This window comes from Hyperolius riggenbachi, chromosome 8 (assembly GCF_040937935.1).
Source record: "Hyperolius riggenbachi isolate aHypRig1 chromosome 8, aHypRig1.pri, whole genome shotgun sequence".
Classification (NCBI taxonomy): domain Eukaryota; kingdom Metazoa; phylum Chordata; class Amphibia; order Anura; family Hyperoliidae; genus Hyperolius; species Hyperolius riggenbachi.
The window spans coordinates 43,884,260-43,904,349 of NC_090653.1; the positions used below are offsets into that span (position 1 = coordinate 43,884,260).

At 48.1% G+C, this 20,090-nt stretch overlaps 1 protein-coding gene across 1 annotated transcript in view; it reads left to right on the plus strand.

Annotated features, from left to right (window-relative positions):
• Nucleotides 1-20,090, plus strand: part of LOC137528773 (complement factor B-like) — a 119,990-nt gene that overhangs the window by 89,608 nt on the left and 10,292 nt on the right. Inside the window, exons 12-14 of the mRNA XM_068250338.1 lie at nt 11,163-11,280; nt 14,893-15,040; nt 18,097-18,176. Coding sequence (XP_068106439.1) covers nt 11,163-11,280; nt 14,893-15,040; nt 18,097-18,176 — 346 coding nt within the window. The remainder of the gene's footprint in view (nt 1-11,162; nt 11,281-14,892; nt 15,041-18,096; nt 18,177-20,090) is intronic.

Here is a 20,090-nt window from a genome sequence, read left to right on the forward strand (position 1 = left end):
GTGCTGGTCATTCTCTGGTTGTCTGCCGTTGCGATCACTACGTGGTAGCACTCAGACCTTGTCTGTATCTGTGTTATTAGACCAGTTTCCAAAGGTGTTGATGGCCAAGGATCTCACACCTTAGTCTAGGAATTCTGTTATTATCTGTATTATTATCTAGACCAGTTTCCTAGGTGTTGACGGCCAAGGAACTCACACCTTAGTCTAGGAATTCTATACCATCTGTATTATTCGTATTATTCTAGTCTAATTCCTGGAGTGTGAGAATTTTGGAGCTCACACTCAAGTCTAGGCATGGTTGATTATCTGTTATGACTTTCTGCATTTCTGACCATTCTCCTGATCTCTGATTTTGTACCTTTGTCTTTCTGATTCTCTGTTGCCAAAACTCGGCTAGTCCATGGATTCTGTATCTGCCAACTGCCTCTGTACCTTATCTGTCCGTGTGTTTATGACCTGGCTTGTCCGACCTCGAGAACTATCTCTCCTGTTAGGAGATAGTTCACTAGATCTGTCAGTGACACTCCCCTTAGTGTCACTCACGTTCTGTCCTTCCCTCACGCTGTCTGACTCCTCCCCCGGGAGAGTTCAGTCTACGGAAGGAACCAGTTGCCAAGCAGGATTCCTACCTGCTCGTGCATCTGCCTTCAGGGTGTGCTACTCAAAGTATTACTGTTGCACCAAAACACTTTTGTCACTCAGGTGTCCAGAGGTTAGTAGATATATCTGATTATCAGTGATACTGCAGATCATCAATAATCGGGTATATTCTGTATTCTCGGTGATACTGCAGATCACCGGTAATCAGACCCTCTCTGTGTTACACCAATCGTTACACTCTAAACTTTATTACCACCCTTTAAATTGATAGATTTCTTATTTTCAAATATTAATATAAAGGGAAATGGACCAGGATAGAAAGGACCAGTGTGATTTGAATTATAAAATAACACATTATTCTTATGAAATCTTTATAGTATGTGTGACTAGGGGTGTGTTGGGGGCTTGGTTGGAGGTGTGGCAGGGGTGTGGCTTATGTGTCCCCGTTTCTGATCTCAAAAAGTTGGGAGGTATCTAGGCCAAAGTCTTTGAGTGCTCTTTTAGGCCTGCACATTTCCGATCCGGTCCAGAACTGGCCTGTCCTGTCAGTTTTGCATCCGTTTTCTATCCAATTTTACTTGACTGAACCAGAAATGTGAACATACTCATACAAACTAGTGATGAGCAGAAATTACACCTATGCGTAATTACACATTGTAATTCGCATTTACGTGTCGTAATCGCAATGCAAAATTTCGGGGAAAAGCGTAAATAATTTTATATGTCATTGTTAGCATTTGTAATTTCGAATGAATTTACGCATAATTTTCACGTCATGTCGGCACAAAATTATGAGTAGATTACGCGTAAATTAATGTTTAATTACGAATGATTATGCAAAATCAATTGAATTAACCCTATTAGAAACCGCCAGGGGGTAGCGCAGCACTATTTAAATTTTTTTTTTTTTTTAAATCATGTAGCGAGCCTAGGGCTCGCTACATGATAGCCGCTGTACAGGGGCATCCCCCCGCCCACTTCGATCGCCTCCGGCAATCTTTGATCAGGAAATCCCGTTCAAAGAACGGGATTTCCTGAAGGGCTTCCCCCGTCGCCATGGCGGGATGACGTCACCGACGTCATGACGTCTAAGGGAGTCCCGATCCACCCCTCAGCACTGCCTGGCACTGATTGGCCAGGCAGCGCACGGGGTCTGGGGGGGGCGGCACGGCGCGGCGATCGGCGGCGAATCAGCGTGAAGTGGCGGCGATCGGAATGCACAGTGCTAGCTGCGTGTTGCAAAAAAAAAAAAAAAGTATGCTAATCGGCCCAACAGGGCCTGAGAAATCCTCCTGCGCGGCATAGCCCGAGCTCAGCTCGGGCTTACCGCCAGGAAGGTTAACAATTTGTAACTACGTATAGGTGTAATTGCGGAAATTAATTAGAGACGTAACGGTCTGTAAAATGTGATGATGATCTCTATGGCATTGTTATTTCCTGTATTCACTTTGTGTTCCTCCTTGTTCTAAAAAAGCTGCATTACCTGATGGTGACGTATGTTTTATCTCTGCATGTTTTTTTCAGGAAAAAGTTCTAACTTGTTATACTGGGTGCCTGCGTTTACAGACCACTCTGCTCCATCAGTATAAGCATAAGGGTGCATACACACTGCCAATTTTGATTGGACAATTTTACCAATTCCATGTAGTATAAAAACTTACCTACACAAACTCTTCATAGTAGTCAAAATCTGTTAGCCCCGACACTACATGGAGGTGTTAAAATTGGTCAGCGATTAGCCAATAAAAATTGAATGCGGGTGTACCAGGCTTTAGTGTTACAAAAGGTTAGCAATTATGACAAATTCTATATCTGCATTTAAAGGGAAGGTTCAGGGAGGGTGGGTAAAAAATAAAAATCAATTTCCACTTACCTGGGGCTTCCTCCAGCCCGTGGCAGGCAGGAGGTGCCCTCGCCGGCGCAGAAGAGCCCGACCTGGCAGCCGGCCTGGCCAGGTCGGGTCGGCCATCGGAGACCACCGGGAGCCTGCGGAGCGGCGGCGAGGGCACCTCCTGCCTGCCACGGGCTGGAGGAAGCCCCAGGTAAGTGGAAATTGATTTTTATTTTTTACCCACCCTCCCTGAACCTTCCCTTTAAGGAGAGCTTAGATGCTTTCCTTGCTTTCCAAGACAACCATGGCTATAATTACTACAGAATTCCTGGCCATGGTCATTTTATTTGACTGTCATATGGAGTTGGGAAGGATTTCTTTTTTTCCTTTTGGGGCTAATTGGTTCAAGCCTTGTAAGGGTTTTTCATCTTTTTCTGGATCATCTGAGCGGTGACGTCACTATGGGTGTGTGTTAGGTGCGGACCACTCCAGGGGCTTGATTTACAAAGCGGTGCTAACAGGGGCGTAGCTAGAAATGACGGGGCCCCATAGCAAATTTTTTGTATGGGGCCCCCCCTGTTTTGGGCTCAAATACACATGTACTCTAGAAATTTTGCATGATTATGGTAGGGAATAGATTGTGAGCACTTCTGAGGACAGTCTCCAACAAGGACATGTCCACATGCGGCACGCATGTGGATGGGTGTCCCGACACACTGGAACATGGGCGTGCCGTGGTCATGATGAGTCATGGGCAGACAAAAAACAAAACAAAAACCACAATAAGTAGCAGTGTTATTCACAGAGATTAGGTCCGACCAGATACATTTCAGATAAAAATAATCAAGTACTTACATGCCTCATGATAATTCACCAAGTAGTCTTGACAAAATGCAACCAGAATGGCGGCAGATATCCCCACAAAATGCAACCAGATTGGCGGCAGATATACCCACAAAAATGTAATCAGATTGGCGGCAGATTTCCCAACAAAACACCAGGGCTGTGGAGTCGGTACAAAAATCTTCTGACTCCAACTCCGACTCCTCAGTTTATGAAACCACGACTCCGACTCCTACTCCGACTCCGGATACCCAAAATGGCTCAGACTTCGACTCCTCGACTCCTTAGTGTAATACTTCACAGTGCTGTGGATTTTGCACAAAAATCATCCGACTCCTCAGTTTATGAAATCAACGACTTCGACTCCAAGTGCCCAAAATTGTCCTGACTCTGACTCCTCGACTCCGACTTCACAGCCCTGCAAATAACAATCAGATTGGCGGCAGATTTCCCAACATAATACAATCAGATTGGCGGCAGACATCCCCACAAAATACAATCAGATTGGCAACAGATATTCCCACAAAATGCAATTAGATTGGCGGCAGACATCCCCACAAAGGCAGGTCCCCAATTAGTGGGGGCCCCCGTGCTGGATGGGGGGGCAGTGGGCACAGAGCGGCTGGGAGGAAAGCTTCCACCTTCACCTAGGGGCCCCTTCCGCGCTCCCCCCTCTAAAATTGCAGCCTGCAGCGGCAATCACTTACTGAGAGAAGAGCTCTGCGCACCACTGCTGGTCTCCATCTCCTGCACTGTCCAATCACGCTCTCACAGGAAGTACTGCAAGAGCGTGATTGGACAGTCAGTGCAGAAGACCAGACCAGCAGCACGCAGAGCTATGGCTCTCGGTAAGCCGTTCCGCTGGCTGGCTGCAATTCTGGAGGGGTGGGGTGCGCGGAGGGGGGGCCCTAGGTGAGGGAGGGGGGAGGCTTCCCCCCTCCCCACCACTCTGTGACCACTTTCCCCCCTTCCTGCGCTGTGCCCCCTCCTTCTAAGCTCTGGGGCCACCAGGAGGTGGGCCGGCCGGGGCCCACCAATGGAAAAATTGGGGGTTCGGTGGCTCAGTCCAAGCCTGCCCCCAGCCCCTCCGTCCACAGCAGCCAGCACCAGGCACATGTTCCCATCATGGTGGTTGGCAGCAAGCCAGCAACACTATCTCCCCCCCCTGGCCCCCTTCCACCCCCCCCCCCCCCCCCCGCAGCCAGCCCCAGCACATGTACCGTCATGGCCGCCAGCCAGGGCCAGGTATGGGTGATGGTGGGTGGTGGTGGTCAGCAACTCTCTCCCCGGGCTTCCATCCCCCTCCCCCACAGCCAGCACATGTACTATCATGGCTGCCTGCCAGGGCCAGGTATGGGTGGTGGGCAGCAAGCCAGCAACTCTCTCCACCGACCCCCATTCCCCCCCCCCCCCCCCCAGCCAGCCCCGGCACATGTACCATCATGGCCGCCAGCCAGGGCCAGGTATGGGTGATGGTGGGTGGTGGTGGTCAGCAACTCTCTCCCCGGGCTTCCATCCCCCTAGCCCCACGCCCCCCTCCCCCGCAGCCAGCACATGTACTATCATGGCTGCCTGCCAGGGCCAGGTATGGGTGGTGGGCAGCAAGCCAGCAGCAACTCTCTCCCCCGGCCCCCCATTCGCCCCCTTCCCCCCCCCCCCCGCAGCCAGCATATACACTAGACACAGATATACTTACAACAAAGCTGCTGCTTGCGTGGGGTCGGGTGACGGGTCGGGTCGCACTGTTCCTCCTCGGGTGGCCTCCGGCTCCAGGGCACGCTCCTCAGCACGCTCCACCGCTCCGGTGCACGATCCTCCGCTCCAGTCCAGACAGTCGGTCTGAAGAGAGGCAGCTCCATCCGTGATGACGTCCCTCCTCGGCTCCTCCAAGTCCTCCTCCTCCTGGCTGGCCTGGCCGGAACTATAGAGTAAGTGTCGGGCCGGCCGCCAGGGAGGGTATCAATGCGCAAAGTAGTCCCCCTCATCACTGCAGCCACCGAGCCACCTTACAGATGAGGGGGGCGGGGGGGGGGGGGGGCCCTCTTCTACAGGGGGGGCTCTTCTACAGGGAGGGAGGGGCCCGGACCGAACCAGACCAACATGAAATGAATGATTGATTTAAAAAAAAGAAAAAAAGTGCTCTGAGCTACGGGCGGCGGGCCCCCTGTGACGTAGGGCTGCCGCGGGCCCTATAGCAGCCGCTATGGCTGCTATCGTGATTGCTACGCCACTGGGTGCTAACCCAGTTAGCACGCCGAAAGGACTTTAGGCGTGATAACTAGGTGCTAACTGGGTTAGCACCGTTTTCTAAAAGAAGTTTTACGCGCGCACATCGAGGGGCGCGCGCAAAGTCGCATCGCGGGGCGACTTTAATGGCGCACCTGATGCGCCTATAAGGTCGCATGGGGTGCGACCTTAACGGCGCATAGTTTTGCGCGCGGGACTTTGCGTGCAGGGTTATTTTATCATGCCTAAACTGAGTTTAGGCATGATAATGGGCTTTTCCCAAGCGTGCTAACAGTTAGCACTGCTTTGTGAATCAAGCCCCAGGTGTCAGCAGCAGATGGGTGACATCAAGCTTCAGGATAAAACAGACTGGAGTAGGGCTATGCAAATATAGACCTTTTTTACTACAAAAAAATATTATTGTTTTTATTTAGCCTGGTGAGGATGAAAGTTCATGGGCTTAGAAAGCGGTGACATCGTGGATCGGGGGGTTGGCCCCAGAGCTGCGCAGCCGCACTCGCGGCAGGTGCGGACTGCGCAGCCACGGCCAGCTCCGGTGGCCATATTGGCAGAGGCAGGATAGCCCGACCCGGGCCCTGCGGTCGTGACCGGCCGGGGGGTCTATTAAGCGGCGGGGACCTGGCGGAATGACACGGAGGGCGTGGATGGCGTCCTCCGTGTCTTTTAAAGAGATGCAGGTACTTCACTTTTCTAACTTTTTTTTTAATAGTTTGGCCTCGTAAGTCCTTTAAGGGTGCAGACCAGTGTTGTTCCATATTTTCTAGTTGAAATCGATGGACATTTGTCTTTATTTCATCCCAATAAAATAAGACGCTCCTGACCATAAGACCCACCTAGGTTTAGAGGACAAAAACCAGTGGAAACCAATATATACTAAACCTGGTGCATCCATGATGAGGAGGCATCTTGTGGATTAAGCCCCCTTTGTACCTCATGCCCCCTTGTACCTCTTGTGTCTCCCTGTGTCCTCCTTTGCCCCCCACATGTCCTCCTGTGTCCCTCATGTGTCTGCCTCTGTCCTCCTTGTGTCCTCCTCTATGCCCCTTCGTGTCCCCCTGTGTCCTCCTCTACATGGACACAGTACAGGGAGTCCCGACATTGCAGCGGGTTGGAGGTTCGTATTGGGAGGACTTCACAAGTTAGGAACTCCCTGCATTTTGGACTATAAGACGCAGTGACTTTTTCCCCAAATTAGTGAGTCTAATAGTCCAAAAATACACCTCACCTGAGTATTCCAGTTTTTATGTACCGATAATCAATAAACTGATCCTTTGAGTATGCGTATGTAAGTGACACGTCATTTTACTGGGGGGGGGGGGTGTGCGTGTGCGCGTGCGTCAGTGCTGGGCCGAAGTTACGCATTAGCGTAATTACGCATCGTAATTCACTACAAATGCACCGTAAGCGTTACGTGTAAGGTTACGGTATTACGCGTAAATAATTACGCGTAGACCGTAGGTTACGTTATTACGCGTAACAAATTACGCGTAAGACAGTAAACTCTTATTGAAATTACACAGTCTGCCGTAATCGCGTAATATTACGCTCCCGTATAATATAAAAAAGCCGCCGACTTAATAGCAAAGCCCCCTTAAGTGCTAAGAGCCTCAAATTTGGAGAATATATTAAGGAGATCAGAAGGAATAAGAGGAAAACATTTTTTTTTCAAAAAGACCTTATAGTTTTTGAGAAAATCGATGTTAAAGTTTCAAAGGAAAAATATATACATTTAAAAACCCGCCGACTTTAACGGTTAATAGCAAATCCTGCTTAAAATTTAGGAACACCAAATTCACAGGGTATATTAAGGGGATCAGTGGGAATAAGAGGAAAAATTTTTTTTTTCAAAAAGACCTTACAGTTTTTGAGAAAATCGATTTTTAAGTTTCAAGGGCAAAAATGTCTTTTAAATGCGGAAAATGTCAGTTTTTTTTTGCACAGGTAACAATAGTGTTTTATTTTCATAGATTCCCCCAAGTGGGAAGAGTTTTACTTACTTCGTTCTGAGTGTGGGAAATATTAAAGAAAAAACGACGTGGGGTCCCCCCTCCCAGACCTCTTTAACCCCTTGTCCCCCATGCAGACTGGGATAGCCAGAATGCGGAGCACCGGCCGCGTGGGGCTCCGCACCCTGACTATACCAGCCCGCATGGTCCATGGATTGGGGGGTCTCGGAAGGGGAGGGGCAGCCAAGCTTTCCCCTCCCCCTCCGAGCCCTTGTCCAATCCAAGGACAAGGGGCTCTTCTCCACCTCCGATGGGTGGTGGAGGTGGAGGCCGCGATTTCCTGGGGGGGGGGGTTCATGGTGGCATCTGGGAGTCCCCTTTAAAAAGGGGTCCCCCAGATGCCCACCCCCCCTCCCAGGAGAAATGAGTATAGAGGTACTTGTACCCCTTACCCATTTCCTTTAAGAGTTAAAAGTAAATAAACACACAAACACATAGAAAAAGTATTTTAATTGAACAAAAAACATAACCACGAAAAAAGTCCTTTAATATTCTTAATTAACCATTAATACTTACCTGTCCCTTTAAAAGCCAGTTCCCACGCAATATCCTCGGAAATATACTAATCAGTTACAATGTAACAAAGTTGTTACAATGTAACAACTTTGTTACTTTGTAACTCCACCGCACCCGACGTCACTCGCCGCTCACCCGCCGGCCGCCGCATACACGCTAAGTCCCCGCCGGCTCCCGCCGTCCACTCCGCCCACACCTGTCACCCATATACATGCTGGCACCCATGGGTGCCAGCATGTATATAGGTGACATGTGGGAGAGGCGGGGAGGGCAGCGAGAGCCGGTGGGACTTAGCGTCCTGCACCCGACAGAGCTCTGAGCTATATAGCTCAGAGCTCTCTAAAGCATCTTTGTATTTAGGCTCCAAGGAGCCCCATTGGTCCTTAGCAGACCAATGGGGTTCCTTCTGATTTAAAGGAACCCCATTGGTCTGCTAAGGACCAATGGGGCTCCTTGGAGCCCAAATACAAAGATGCTTTAGAGAGCTCTGAGCTATATAGCTCAGAGCTCTGTCGGGTGCAGGACGCTAAGTCCCGCCGGCTCTCGCTGCCCTCCCCGCCTCTCCCACATGTCACCTATATACATGCTGGCACCCATGGGTGCCAGCATGTATATGGGTGACAGGTGTGGGCGGAGTGGACGGCGGGGACTTAGTGTGCATGCGGCGGCCGGGGGGTGAGCGGCGAGTGACGTCGGGTGCGGTGGAGTTACAAAGTAACAAAGTTGTTACATTGTAACAACTTTGTTACATTGTAACTGATTAGTATATTTCCGAGGATATTGCGTGGGAACTGGCTTTTAAAGGGACAGGTAAGTATTAATGGTTAATTAAGAATATTAAAGGACTTTTTTCGTGGTTATGTTTTTTGTTCAATTAAAATACTTTTTCTATGTGTTTGTGTGTTTATTTACTTTTAACTCTTAACCACTTTACCCCCGCCCGTACGGATTTCTCCGTCCCTTTTTCCATCCTTTAACCCCCAGGGACGGAGAAATCCGTACTTTCCGCGTTTCCGACGCTGTCCACGCTCCCGCTTGTAAACACGCCGCCCGCCGCTAGTAAACACGCCGCCGCCCGCTCGCCCGGAGATCAATGAACGGGATAATCCATTCCCGTTCGTTGATCTAAGCCCCACAATGATCCGCTTCTCTCCTATGGGCAGCGCGATCATTGTGAGAAAAAACTCACGTGTCCAGCCTCCTTATACTTCCTCCAAGCTTCCGGAAGGACGCTTGGAGGTCGCATTAAAACAAAAAGTTACTGTGGCCATCTTGTGGCCAAATAGTAAACTACACCCTACACATTTTTCACATACAAATAAATGACTTTTACACAAAAAATTAACTCATTACCTCCCACACTCCCCATTTTTTTTTTTTTTGTAATTAAAAAAAAATTCAAAAATTTACAATTAAAAAAAATACATAAATAGTTACCTTAGGGACTGAACTTTTTAAATATTTATGTCAAGAGGGTATAACACTGTTACTTTATAAACTATGGGCTTGTAATTAGGGATGGACGCAAAACTGAAAAAAATGCACCTTTATTTCCAAATAAAATATTGGCGCCAAACATTGTGATAGGGACATAATTTAAATGGTTTTATAACCGGGACAAAAGGGCAAATAAATTTCATGGGTTTTAATTACGGTAGCGTGCATTATTTAAAAACTATAATGGCCGAAAACTGAAAAATAATTATTTTTCTCCCCACATTTTTCCTATTTTCCCATTAAAACACATTTAGAAAAAAATAATTCTTGGCATAATGTCCCACCTAAAGAAAGCCTAATTGGTGGTGGAAAAAACAAGATATAGTTCATTTCATTGCGATAAGTAATGATAAAGTTATAGACGAATGAATGGAAGGAGCGCTGAAAGGTGAAAATTGCTCTGGTGCTCAGGGGGTAAAACCCCTCAGTGGTGAAGTGGTTAAAGGAAATGGGTAAGGGGTACAAGTACCTCTATACTCATTTCTCCTGGGAGGGGGGGTGGGCATCTGGGGGACCCCTTTTTAAAGTGGACTCCCAGATGCCACCATGAACCCCCCCCCCCCCCCCCCCAGGAAATCACGGCCTCCACCTCCACCGCCCATCGGAGGTGGAGAAGAGCCCCTTGTCCTTGGATTGGACAAGGGCTCGGAGGGGGAGGGGAAAGCTTGGCTGCCCCTCCCCTTCCGAGACCCCCCAATCCATGGACCATGCGGGCTGGTATAGTCAGGGTGCGGAGCCCCACGCGGCCGGTGCTCCGCATTCTGGCTATCCCAGTCTGCATGGGGGACAAGGGGTTAAAGAGGTCTGGGAGGGGGGACCCCACGTCGTTTTTTTTTTAAATATTTCCCACACTCAGAACAAAGTAAGTAAAACTCTTCCCACTTGGGGGAATCTATGAAAATAATACACTATTGTTACCTGTGCAAAAAAAACTGACATTTTCCGCATTTAAAAGACATTTTTGCCCTTGAAACTTAAAAATCGATTTTCTCAAAAACTATAAGGTCTTTTTGAAAAAAAATGTTTTCCTCTTATTCCCACTGATCCCCTTAATATACCCTGTGAATTTGGTGTTCCTAAATTTTAAGCAGGCTTTGCTATTAACCGTTAAAGTCGGCGGGTTTTTAAATGTATATATTTTTCCTTTGAAACTTTAACATCGATTTTCTCAAAAACTATAAGGTCTTTTTGAAAAAAATTTTTTTCCTCTTATTCCTTCTGATCTCCTTAATATATTCTCCAAATTTGAGGCTCTAAGCAATAAGGGTGCTTTGCTATTAACCCTTAAAGTCGGCGGCTACCTAACATTGATCCATGCGTCAACTTTTCCGCTTGGCAGCATGACCTAACGCATTAATTGCTAGTAGAAATTTACGCGTAAGCCAATAACGTAACAACCAGAATTACGGTATTCTTACGCGTAATTGCGTAAGGGCTATGCGTAATTACAGACATGTACCGTAAATGAATGTCTACGCCGTAAGCGTAATTCCGTAATGCGTAATAGCGTAAAATTACGCGTAATGATCCGTAAGCGTAGTTTTTTCCATTACGCCCAGCACTGGCGTGCGTGTGTGTGTGTGTGCCTTTTTTAAATCATCTCTGTCATTTTGTTCTTCCAGCGCTCAGATGGAATGGAGTCTGCTAAAGGATCCATCATAACCAGGAATTTCATCCTAACAGCTGCTCATGTCTTCCGTCTTGATGATGCTGTACATACTGTGTTCGTGCAAGTTGGCGGTAAGTACTGCTATGGAAACTAGAAAAAGTATCGATCCTTGATGGTTAACCTCCATGTCTCTGTGAATGAGAGAGACCAGGAGCCCAACGGTGCAGTATCGTTAGACAAAGTGATATAAGCACAAGTGTATAAGTATTGTGTTGCAAAACTTGCAACCACCGCCTGAGCCTGCAGGAATATAACCATCCCAGCTCAGTGTCCCAGATCTGTTGGCGCAGATGCTGGACGGTCGCTCTCCTGGATTAAAGGTCCTTAGAACTAAAAAAAAACCCTATGGGGTATGGTCTATGCTACATTTTGAATATGATAACATTTTCAGGCGCTCACATTCGTTACCAAAAGCTCTACACTTGTATTGACCTGAGGAAGCGGGCCAAGACCCGTGAAACGTGTCGTCTACCGTGCATGAATAAACATTACTTTTTCCATTAAATAATGGTTTGTCCTTCTGAGAAGGTAAGAAATTATGCCTCTCAAATATACAACGTCTAGTACTTATATCATCAAGGGCACTTCCACCTGGTTTTTTTTTTGCTATGGAAACTGCCCTGCAGTGCATTAACACACACTGCAAGATTAGAGTAGCCAATAAGAACTCAAATGTAAATGTGGAAAACAAAGAAAGGCACAAGCTGCATTTTATAGTGCCTCCGCCATTGTGAGAGAAAAGGGGGCATGCCATGGGCAAGGTATCAAGGTGGATTTATACTTTTCCAAACCTAGATCATGTATTTTGGGGCTCCCCTTCCCAGAGCTGGGACAAAGTCCTCCAGTACCCAAGGCTGAGACCCCAAAGTGCACCCCCCATCCCTCCCACCATCACACACTGATTGCTATTAGACTGAGAGGCACCCCAGGGCCTCCAACACCCTAATCTCTAGTTATCTGTCTTCCAGTCACTGCCATGTATGCCCTTTTCTTATTTCTCTCTGCTTCAAACACAATAGGGCAGTGTTCCCCAACCCTGTCCTCAAGGCCCACCAACACTGCATGTTTTGTGGAAATCCACAGAGGTAGTTAATCAGCTCTGCTGAGACACTAATTACCCCACCTGTGATTGTGTGTGGTTTCCTGCAAAACATGTACTGTTGGTGGCCTGGGCCTTGAGGACAGGGTTGGGGAACTCTGCAATAGGGCACATGTGTCAAACTCCAGGCCTGGAGGGCCGGATCCATGCCAGTGTTTAGGATGGACTGAGAAAGAGAGGAATGTGTTCTACCTGGTGGACCACACCTTTCCTGATTCAGACCCATCAATTCATTTGAGCTCTATCAAAAATGTGAGGATTTCAGCCCTCGTAGGACCAGTTTGACATACCTGCAATAGCAGAATGATAGCTGAATGAGTTGTGTGTCGCCTCCTACACTGTGTGACGACGTTTTATTAACCTTTAGCCGACCGCTCCATGCCAACTGGCATGAACACGGCGGCAGCCCCAGGACCGCACAATGCCAATTTGGGCGGTGTTTACGTCTTGGGGCGGGGTTTTGCAGGAGATCGCGCAAGCGGATGGGCACATCTACGCTTGAATGACGGAGCCCCGTCCGGTAATCAGTCTCCCAGCGTTGATAGCAGTGACTCTACGCCTGAACATTACAATCTGGATGATGTCAGTGTGGCTCAGTGAGCCACATGCTGGAGCGCAGGAGAAGCGCAGCGCTGTACAGAGTAAATAGACAGCGGTTCGCTGTCTAACGAATGCCGTCTCTCCTATCGGCGATCGTTGCTGGGAGACTGATGATGGAGCTGAGCTCCGTCATTCAAGCAGAGATGCGCGTGCATCGGCGTGCGTGATGTCCTGCAAAACCCCGCCCAAAGACTTCACGCCAATTGGAGTAGAGTGGTCCTGGGGCTGCCGCTGCGTTCACGCCAATCAGCGTGGAGCAGTCGGCAAGGGGTTAAATGACACCTGGGCAGTAATCTTGAGATTAACCCAAAATAGAGATCAAAACAGGAGTATAAACACAAAGTATTCAGACCATGTTTCAGGAGCATAATTACAACCCATGAGGTCCCCAAGAGAAAAAAAGCTTGTGGACCCTCCTTAGGATCCACTCTCTCTTTAAGTTTGTTGAGTATAATGCCCACTCTCTCTACCCCTCAAGTGTGGCCACTTAAACACACCACCTTCCCAGTACTAGTATCTTCCCCTCTACCATCACCCCTTCCACACGTTTCAGAGTAGCGCTTTGGAGCATCATATTTACCTGCTCCGGTGCTGCGTTGGGTTTCTGTTCTTCCCACCAGCTGCACCCTCTGCGCTTGTACATCACTGACTCCTGATGCATGTCACATGACACTGGAGGGATGTACTGTATGCAGCAGAAATTGTGCATCTCCCGAGAAGAACAGAGGAGACCCAATCCAATGCTGGAGCAGGTAAATATAACACTCCGCTGTGCTACTCTGCAGAAGGTGGAAGAAGAGCGGGCCCCATAACCTCTAGGCCCCCCTACATGGTCTCATGGTTGTGAGGGCTATAGTTACACACCAACATAGTTTACAGGAGAGTCATCAGTGTGAAAATAAACCAATGATTAGCCTGGTAATGGAACAAGTGCTGCACAATAATGAAAACAAACAAATAACATTCATTGCTGAAATATGAATACTTGTGTCAAATCCTGTTGCCTCGTGTTTTGCCCTAGCACACCACACCTGGGTGTACGGATTGGTGCCACCACAGTTAGTGCAAGGGAACATTAGCTTATTTCTGTATTTGTGAATGTTAGGACCCTTTTACACTTGCCTGGCAAGTGTATGTTGCATTCCCCTGTTTTGCCGCCGGGTAATGCAACGACAACGCAAGCTAATGGGACCTGATTTCCTGATCGGTCCCCGACCTGCTACAAAGTCAACAGCATGTAACCATCAGACTTCCATGGCGATGAAAGTCATGTAAGGCAGTTAGCGACACAGGGATTTTAAGTTTTTAGGCAGCAGTGTGGAGCCGAGGTACCAACTTTTCCCTCCGAAACCAGAAAAAAGTGATTGACTCGCATATAAACCCCCTTCACAGTAGCTAGATGTGCCCCCAGTCAGCCTCCATCCCCATAGCCAGATGTGCCCCAAGGATGATACAGCTGTGTCTCAAGGCCGAAATAGATGGCGTTATAGATATAAGACACAGCATTTGCCACACAGGAAGAATTCCCGATCATTGCACTGCTGACACATTGCTTGCACGCTCGGCTCTACAAGCCAAGACACACTGGTAGTCCTGAGCAGCGCACTATGCACACCATGTTGCAAGGGATGCGGGCACAGACACAGCAGGGAGCCAGTAGCAAAACCTGCCCGTAACAAAACCTGCTCCACCAACTGTTCTGCTCCACCGACTCGCATATAAGCCGAGGGGGTAACTTTTCAGCACATTTTTTGTGCTTAAAAATTAACTTATATGCGAGTATAAACAGTACATCACTGGATGAAGGGCTGCGGGGGATGAGGGCAGCGCTATGCATATGACCCTGATGGCACATTTTACTGCAAATTCACATGAATGTAATTTTCTGCGTTGCCGTGAGATACAATGCGGGACAGATCATCGCTCCGCAAACGCAACAGCCTGGTGTAGAAGCGGCCTAACTGTTATATTTAACTGATTTCAGACAGGGCTGGATTCAAAGTAAAGAATATCTATCGCCACCCAAAGTACGACCCTACTGCCAAGCAAGACAAGAATATTAGGAAATCCTTTGATTATGACCTGGCTCTCGTTGAACTGGATCGGAAGCTGGATTTTTCATCAACCATCAGGTAACATCGTTTGACCAAAAATAAGATGCTCCAGTTTTCATCATATAAGATAAAAAGCAATTGTAAGATAAAAAATACAAAGTACAAAACACAACACAATCTATTTCTTGGTTGGTAACCACAGACATGTTGCAAGTTCTGGTTCAATCGCACATCTCAGCATCAGAAAATTTGTTAAAAGTCCAAATACAATAAAATTGAATGGGATCCAATCATGAGAGACCACCACCGGGGCACCCACAGGCGCCGAATGCCCCAGTGGTGCACAGTCTCCTGATTGGATACCATTGCATTTTGTTGTATTTGGGATTAGACACTTTTTCTGATGCAGAAATGTGCGCTTGAACTAGAACTTGATACATCGCCCATCATGAACAGGTTTATCCAGGGCTGGTTCTAGACAGCTCTTGGCATTCCACTGATGAGATCTCCCTCCACTAGGGCAACCTCTACCCAGGGATGTAACACTAGGGGACCATCCCCCCTCTCCACCGATGTGTGGCCATGGCTTTCACTCATGCTGCAACCCCTACAGCCCCCCAAAACGGCCCTGAGCGGGCATCAGATAAAATTGAATGGGATCCAATCATGAGAGACCACCACCGGGGCACCCACAGGCGCCGAATGCCCCAGTGGTGCACAGTCTCCTGATTGGATACCATTGCATTTTGTTGTATTTGGGATTAGACACTATTTCTGATGCAGAAATGTGCGCTTGAACTAGAACTTGATACATCGCCCATCATGAACAGGTTTATCCAGGGCTGGTTCTAGACAGCTCTTGGCATTCCACTGATGAGATCTCCCTCCACTAGGGCAACCTCTACCCAGGGATGTAACACTAGGGGACCATCCCCCCTCTCCACCGATGTGTGGCCATGGCTTTCACTCATGCTGCAACCCCTACAGCCCCCCAAAACGGCCCTGAGCGGGCATCAGAATTTCTGCAGGGGAGCCCAGTGGTTCCTAGTTACGCCCCTGCCCCGACCTTCTTAATACTGAGGTTCCTCTAGCTGGCTAATACTTGGGGCACCTCTACCTGCTTAATATTGAGGGTACTTCTAGTTACCTAATACAAAAAGGCACCTGTAAATACCTATTATTGGCAAGGGGAGTAAGGGAGAAGTGACAGCTGGGACAGATAGCTTACTGGCGATGCAGTTTGGTGGGGGTTTATAGATTTGATTCATGGAGGGCAAAGTCTAGGGTGCCAGGACATCTGTGCCTATAGGCTCCTGTGAGGTAAATCCTGGCCTGGCCTGAAGCAAACTTGTGAGTATCAGGCCCCTTCCCCCCCGTCAATTTGCAATGATCGCACAGTGCACAACAATTTTCACCGCATGTGATGCCCAGTATAGATAGGTAGGTAGCTAGATATAGTTGCAGCCTGTATAGGAAGCCAGGTATAGGTTACCCCAGTATAGGTTACCCAGGTATTGGTGCCCACAGTATAGGTTAGCCAGGTATAGGTGCCCCCAGTATAGGTTAGCCAGGCCTGTGTGCTCCCAGTATAGGTAGCCAGGTAAAGGTGTTCCCAGTATAGGTTAGCCAAGTATGAGTGCCCCCCGTATAGGAAGCCAGATATTAGTACCCCCTGTATAGGTAGCCAGGTATAGGTGCCCAAGTATAGGTTAGCCAGGTATGAGTGCCCCCCGTATAGGAAGCCAGGTATGAGTGCCCCCTGTATAGGTAGTCAGGTATAGGTGGCAGCGGAAGCCCTTTCCCTCTGCAGCAGTGCTCACTCAGCAGCTCCATGCATTCCAGTGCTGAAGTCACTCTCTTCAGGAGTGCCCCCAGCATCCTCTCCATGGTTACAGCGGTCACGCAGAGTGAAGCATGGAGCTGGTGAGTGAGTGTCCTCTTGCTGCTGCAAAGGAGCCACCGCTGATATGGAGGGAGGGGAGAGAGAGAAGGGTACTTTGGGAGGCCATTGAGCCGTCTGCTTTGGCGCCACCCCCTATTTTCCTCTGCCTGAGGTACCCTATCCCATCACCTGCTTCATAGGAGATCTGTCCCTGGGTTTATCCCTTTTGGTCACGTAGCCCCCGACTGAGCCAACTCCTTATACACCTTTTCACTATGACCTCGCTATACAGATCACACTCACATACAGTTATCATGATTTCCAAACAGTGGTGCATTCTTCTATTATCTGAGCAGAGAGGGACACCTGGCACTACTAGCCTTGCAAAAATTAGATAAAAAATGCGCAGAAATTCTGTAGAAACAATCACATGGTTGTCAAGCTTGATAACAGCCGGATAACTACTGGTGGGAAAGGGGAGGGGCAGGCCTTGTGGCTGTTGGGAGGCCCAGAGCTAGAGAGTGCTCTTCTTTCTCAGGCTTTCCCTGCAATGCTCTGTCAGTAGCCGTCAGGGGCGTTGCTAGCCCCAAAGATCAGTGGCACGTGCCCCGGTTCTATTTTTGGTGCCCTGAATGTCCCCCAGGCAGAGTCAGCTGTGGTGCCTTAATGGCAGGCACGCTGGGAGCTGTGGTGCATCAATTGGGGTTATCCTGGGTGCTGTGGTTCCTCTATGTGGGCATACTGGATGCTTTGGTGCAATTCTGGGCGCTGTGATGCCTTTATGGGGGCATGCAGGGAGCTGTGGTTGTTCTATGATGGCATGCTGGGAGTTGTGGTGCTTCAATGGGAGGCCCGAGGGAGCGTGAATGGTGGTCCACTTGAAGGTCAGGAAGTGCTATGGGGGAATCATCCAACATTTTGCTGGGCAGGATTACTTAGTTAAATTCATGTAAATTTGGCTCCACCCATGACTGTGTGGTCATGGGTGGAGCCACATTTACATGAAATTCTGTGATTTTGGCTCCACCCACTCGGGTGCATGGCCACACCCATTTTCCAGTTTGAGTGACCAAAAGTGATCTCTTAGGATCCTAGCAACGCCCCTAGTAGCCGTCATTGCATAATGCACAGGGAACTTGGTGCTGATACAATCATAGACCCCCAAGGAAAATGTTGTGGTGTACAATATATTTATTTGTTTTAAACAGTGTTTTAAAACAGCTTCTATCCCCCTCCCCCCCCCCCCCCCCAGGCCTATCTGTCTGCCGTGCACCAGTGGGGCATCCTGGGCTCTAAAGCTGACGAACAAACCTACAACTTGCACAGACCATGGTGAGTGCGTGGAAATGTACGGTAATATTAATACTTTGATATATATAAAAAAATACTAGGGTAAACCCTGGTACACACATTCAATTTTGATTGGCCAATGAGTGGCAAATTTTTCCACCTCCATGTAGTATGAGAGCTTACCTACACTGTCTGTTAATAGTCCTCAAGGTCTGTTGACTCTCATACTACATGGCAATAGTAAAATTGGTCAGTGATTGGCCAATCAAAATTGAATGTGTGTGTGCACTGACAGGGAGGCATTCAGGGCCGTTTTCCATTGTGAATGTATGCCCATTGCATAATTCGGTGGGTGTACAGCGCCATTACAAAGGAAAAAAAATAGCATGGAAAAAATTTGCTGGAATACAGAAGACAAAAAACAAAACAAAAAAACCCCAAACAAACAAACAACACAAACAAAAGCGTATAGCTCTGCAATTGCTATGTGATTTTCCTGAGCTCTTAGGCCTCGTTCACATCTGAGGAGCCCAGATGGCCGTGCGATCCGAATGCAGCGCATCCGATCACACACCATCTGCGCCGCTTCGCTGCTGATCCCATCCATTGACAGTGATGGGATCAGCTCTGCGCTTGCGAGCAAAATGCAGGCAGCAGTACCCAAGCGCTTCCCAGCGCATCGTACTGCTGCGGAGCGCAGTAGATGTGAACGGTAGAAGGGCTGTCTATGCCCTTCTGCCGTTCCTGCATTTCAGCACATCATACGCGCTTCCATATCCGCACGGAAGCGCGTATGATGTGAACGAGCCCTCGGGGCTCATTTCCACTTATGCAATGCAGGGCTGTGCGCTCAGCGTGGCTCTGCATTGAACGTGACTCCCTGGTGGGCGGTGCTTGCAATGATGGGATCACGGGCGCAATCTTCCCAAAATGCATACAGCTATGTGCTGTAATTCAGTGGTGAATCGCAGCGCATGTATGAAAACATCAGACAGTGCAGTCTATGCACTCTCTGATGTCCCTCTGATCACGTTTCCATAAGCACGGCTGAAAGGGCACATATGGAAATGAGCCCGAAAACTGAAAGATAATGATTTTTTCCCACATTTTTTCCTATTTTTCCATTAAAACACATTAAGAATAAAATAATTCTTGGCATAATGTCCCACCTAAAGAAAGCCTAATTGGTGGCAAAAAAAACAAGATATAGTTCATTTCATTGCGATAAGTAATAATAAAGTTATAGACGAATGAATAGAAGGAGGGCTGAAAGGTGAAAATTGCTCTGGTGTTTCAGGGGTAAAACCCCTCAGTTGTGAAGTGGTTAATCACTCAGCAAAAGTGCTTAGAAAAGTGCATACAAAAGCGCTTTTCTAACCGCAAAGAGCAGGGAAAAGCACTTTGAAAAGCGCCCTATAAATCGATCAGCCCTTGCGATAGCGCTGGCGATTTATAATGTGAACAAGGCCTTACTGTGTTTGCGTTTACAACAAGATTTTGCCTGATTGCATACATTAACTACCTACTGCAGCAGGCGCACTATAATCACTTCCTAGGAAACTTCATTTGAAGTCCCAGGAATGCGAAAGTTAGTCAATGGGAGCGGGTGACCGCCGCCCGCGGCCGGGCACGCTACTGTTACCGCCGGTTAGCGGGGACATGAATGAATGGCGAAAGAATGGGAGGAGTGCTGACAGATGAAAATTGCTCTGCTCCTAAAGAGGTAAAAACCCCTCAGTGGTCAAGTGGTTAAGGTTTCCACTAATGTATAAATACAATGTATAAATGTTATTCTTAAAAGCGCTCGGGAAATCGCAATTCAAGTCACTTTTTCAAGTGATTTGCAATTTCCCTACACCTTCCATTGAGCCAAAACACTCAGAAAATGGTACATGCAGCATGTTTGCGATTTTAATAAAATCTAGTGCAAGCACTTTTAGAGCGATTTCTAAAATT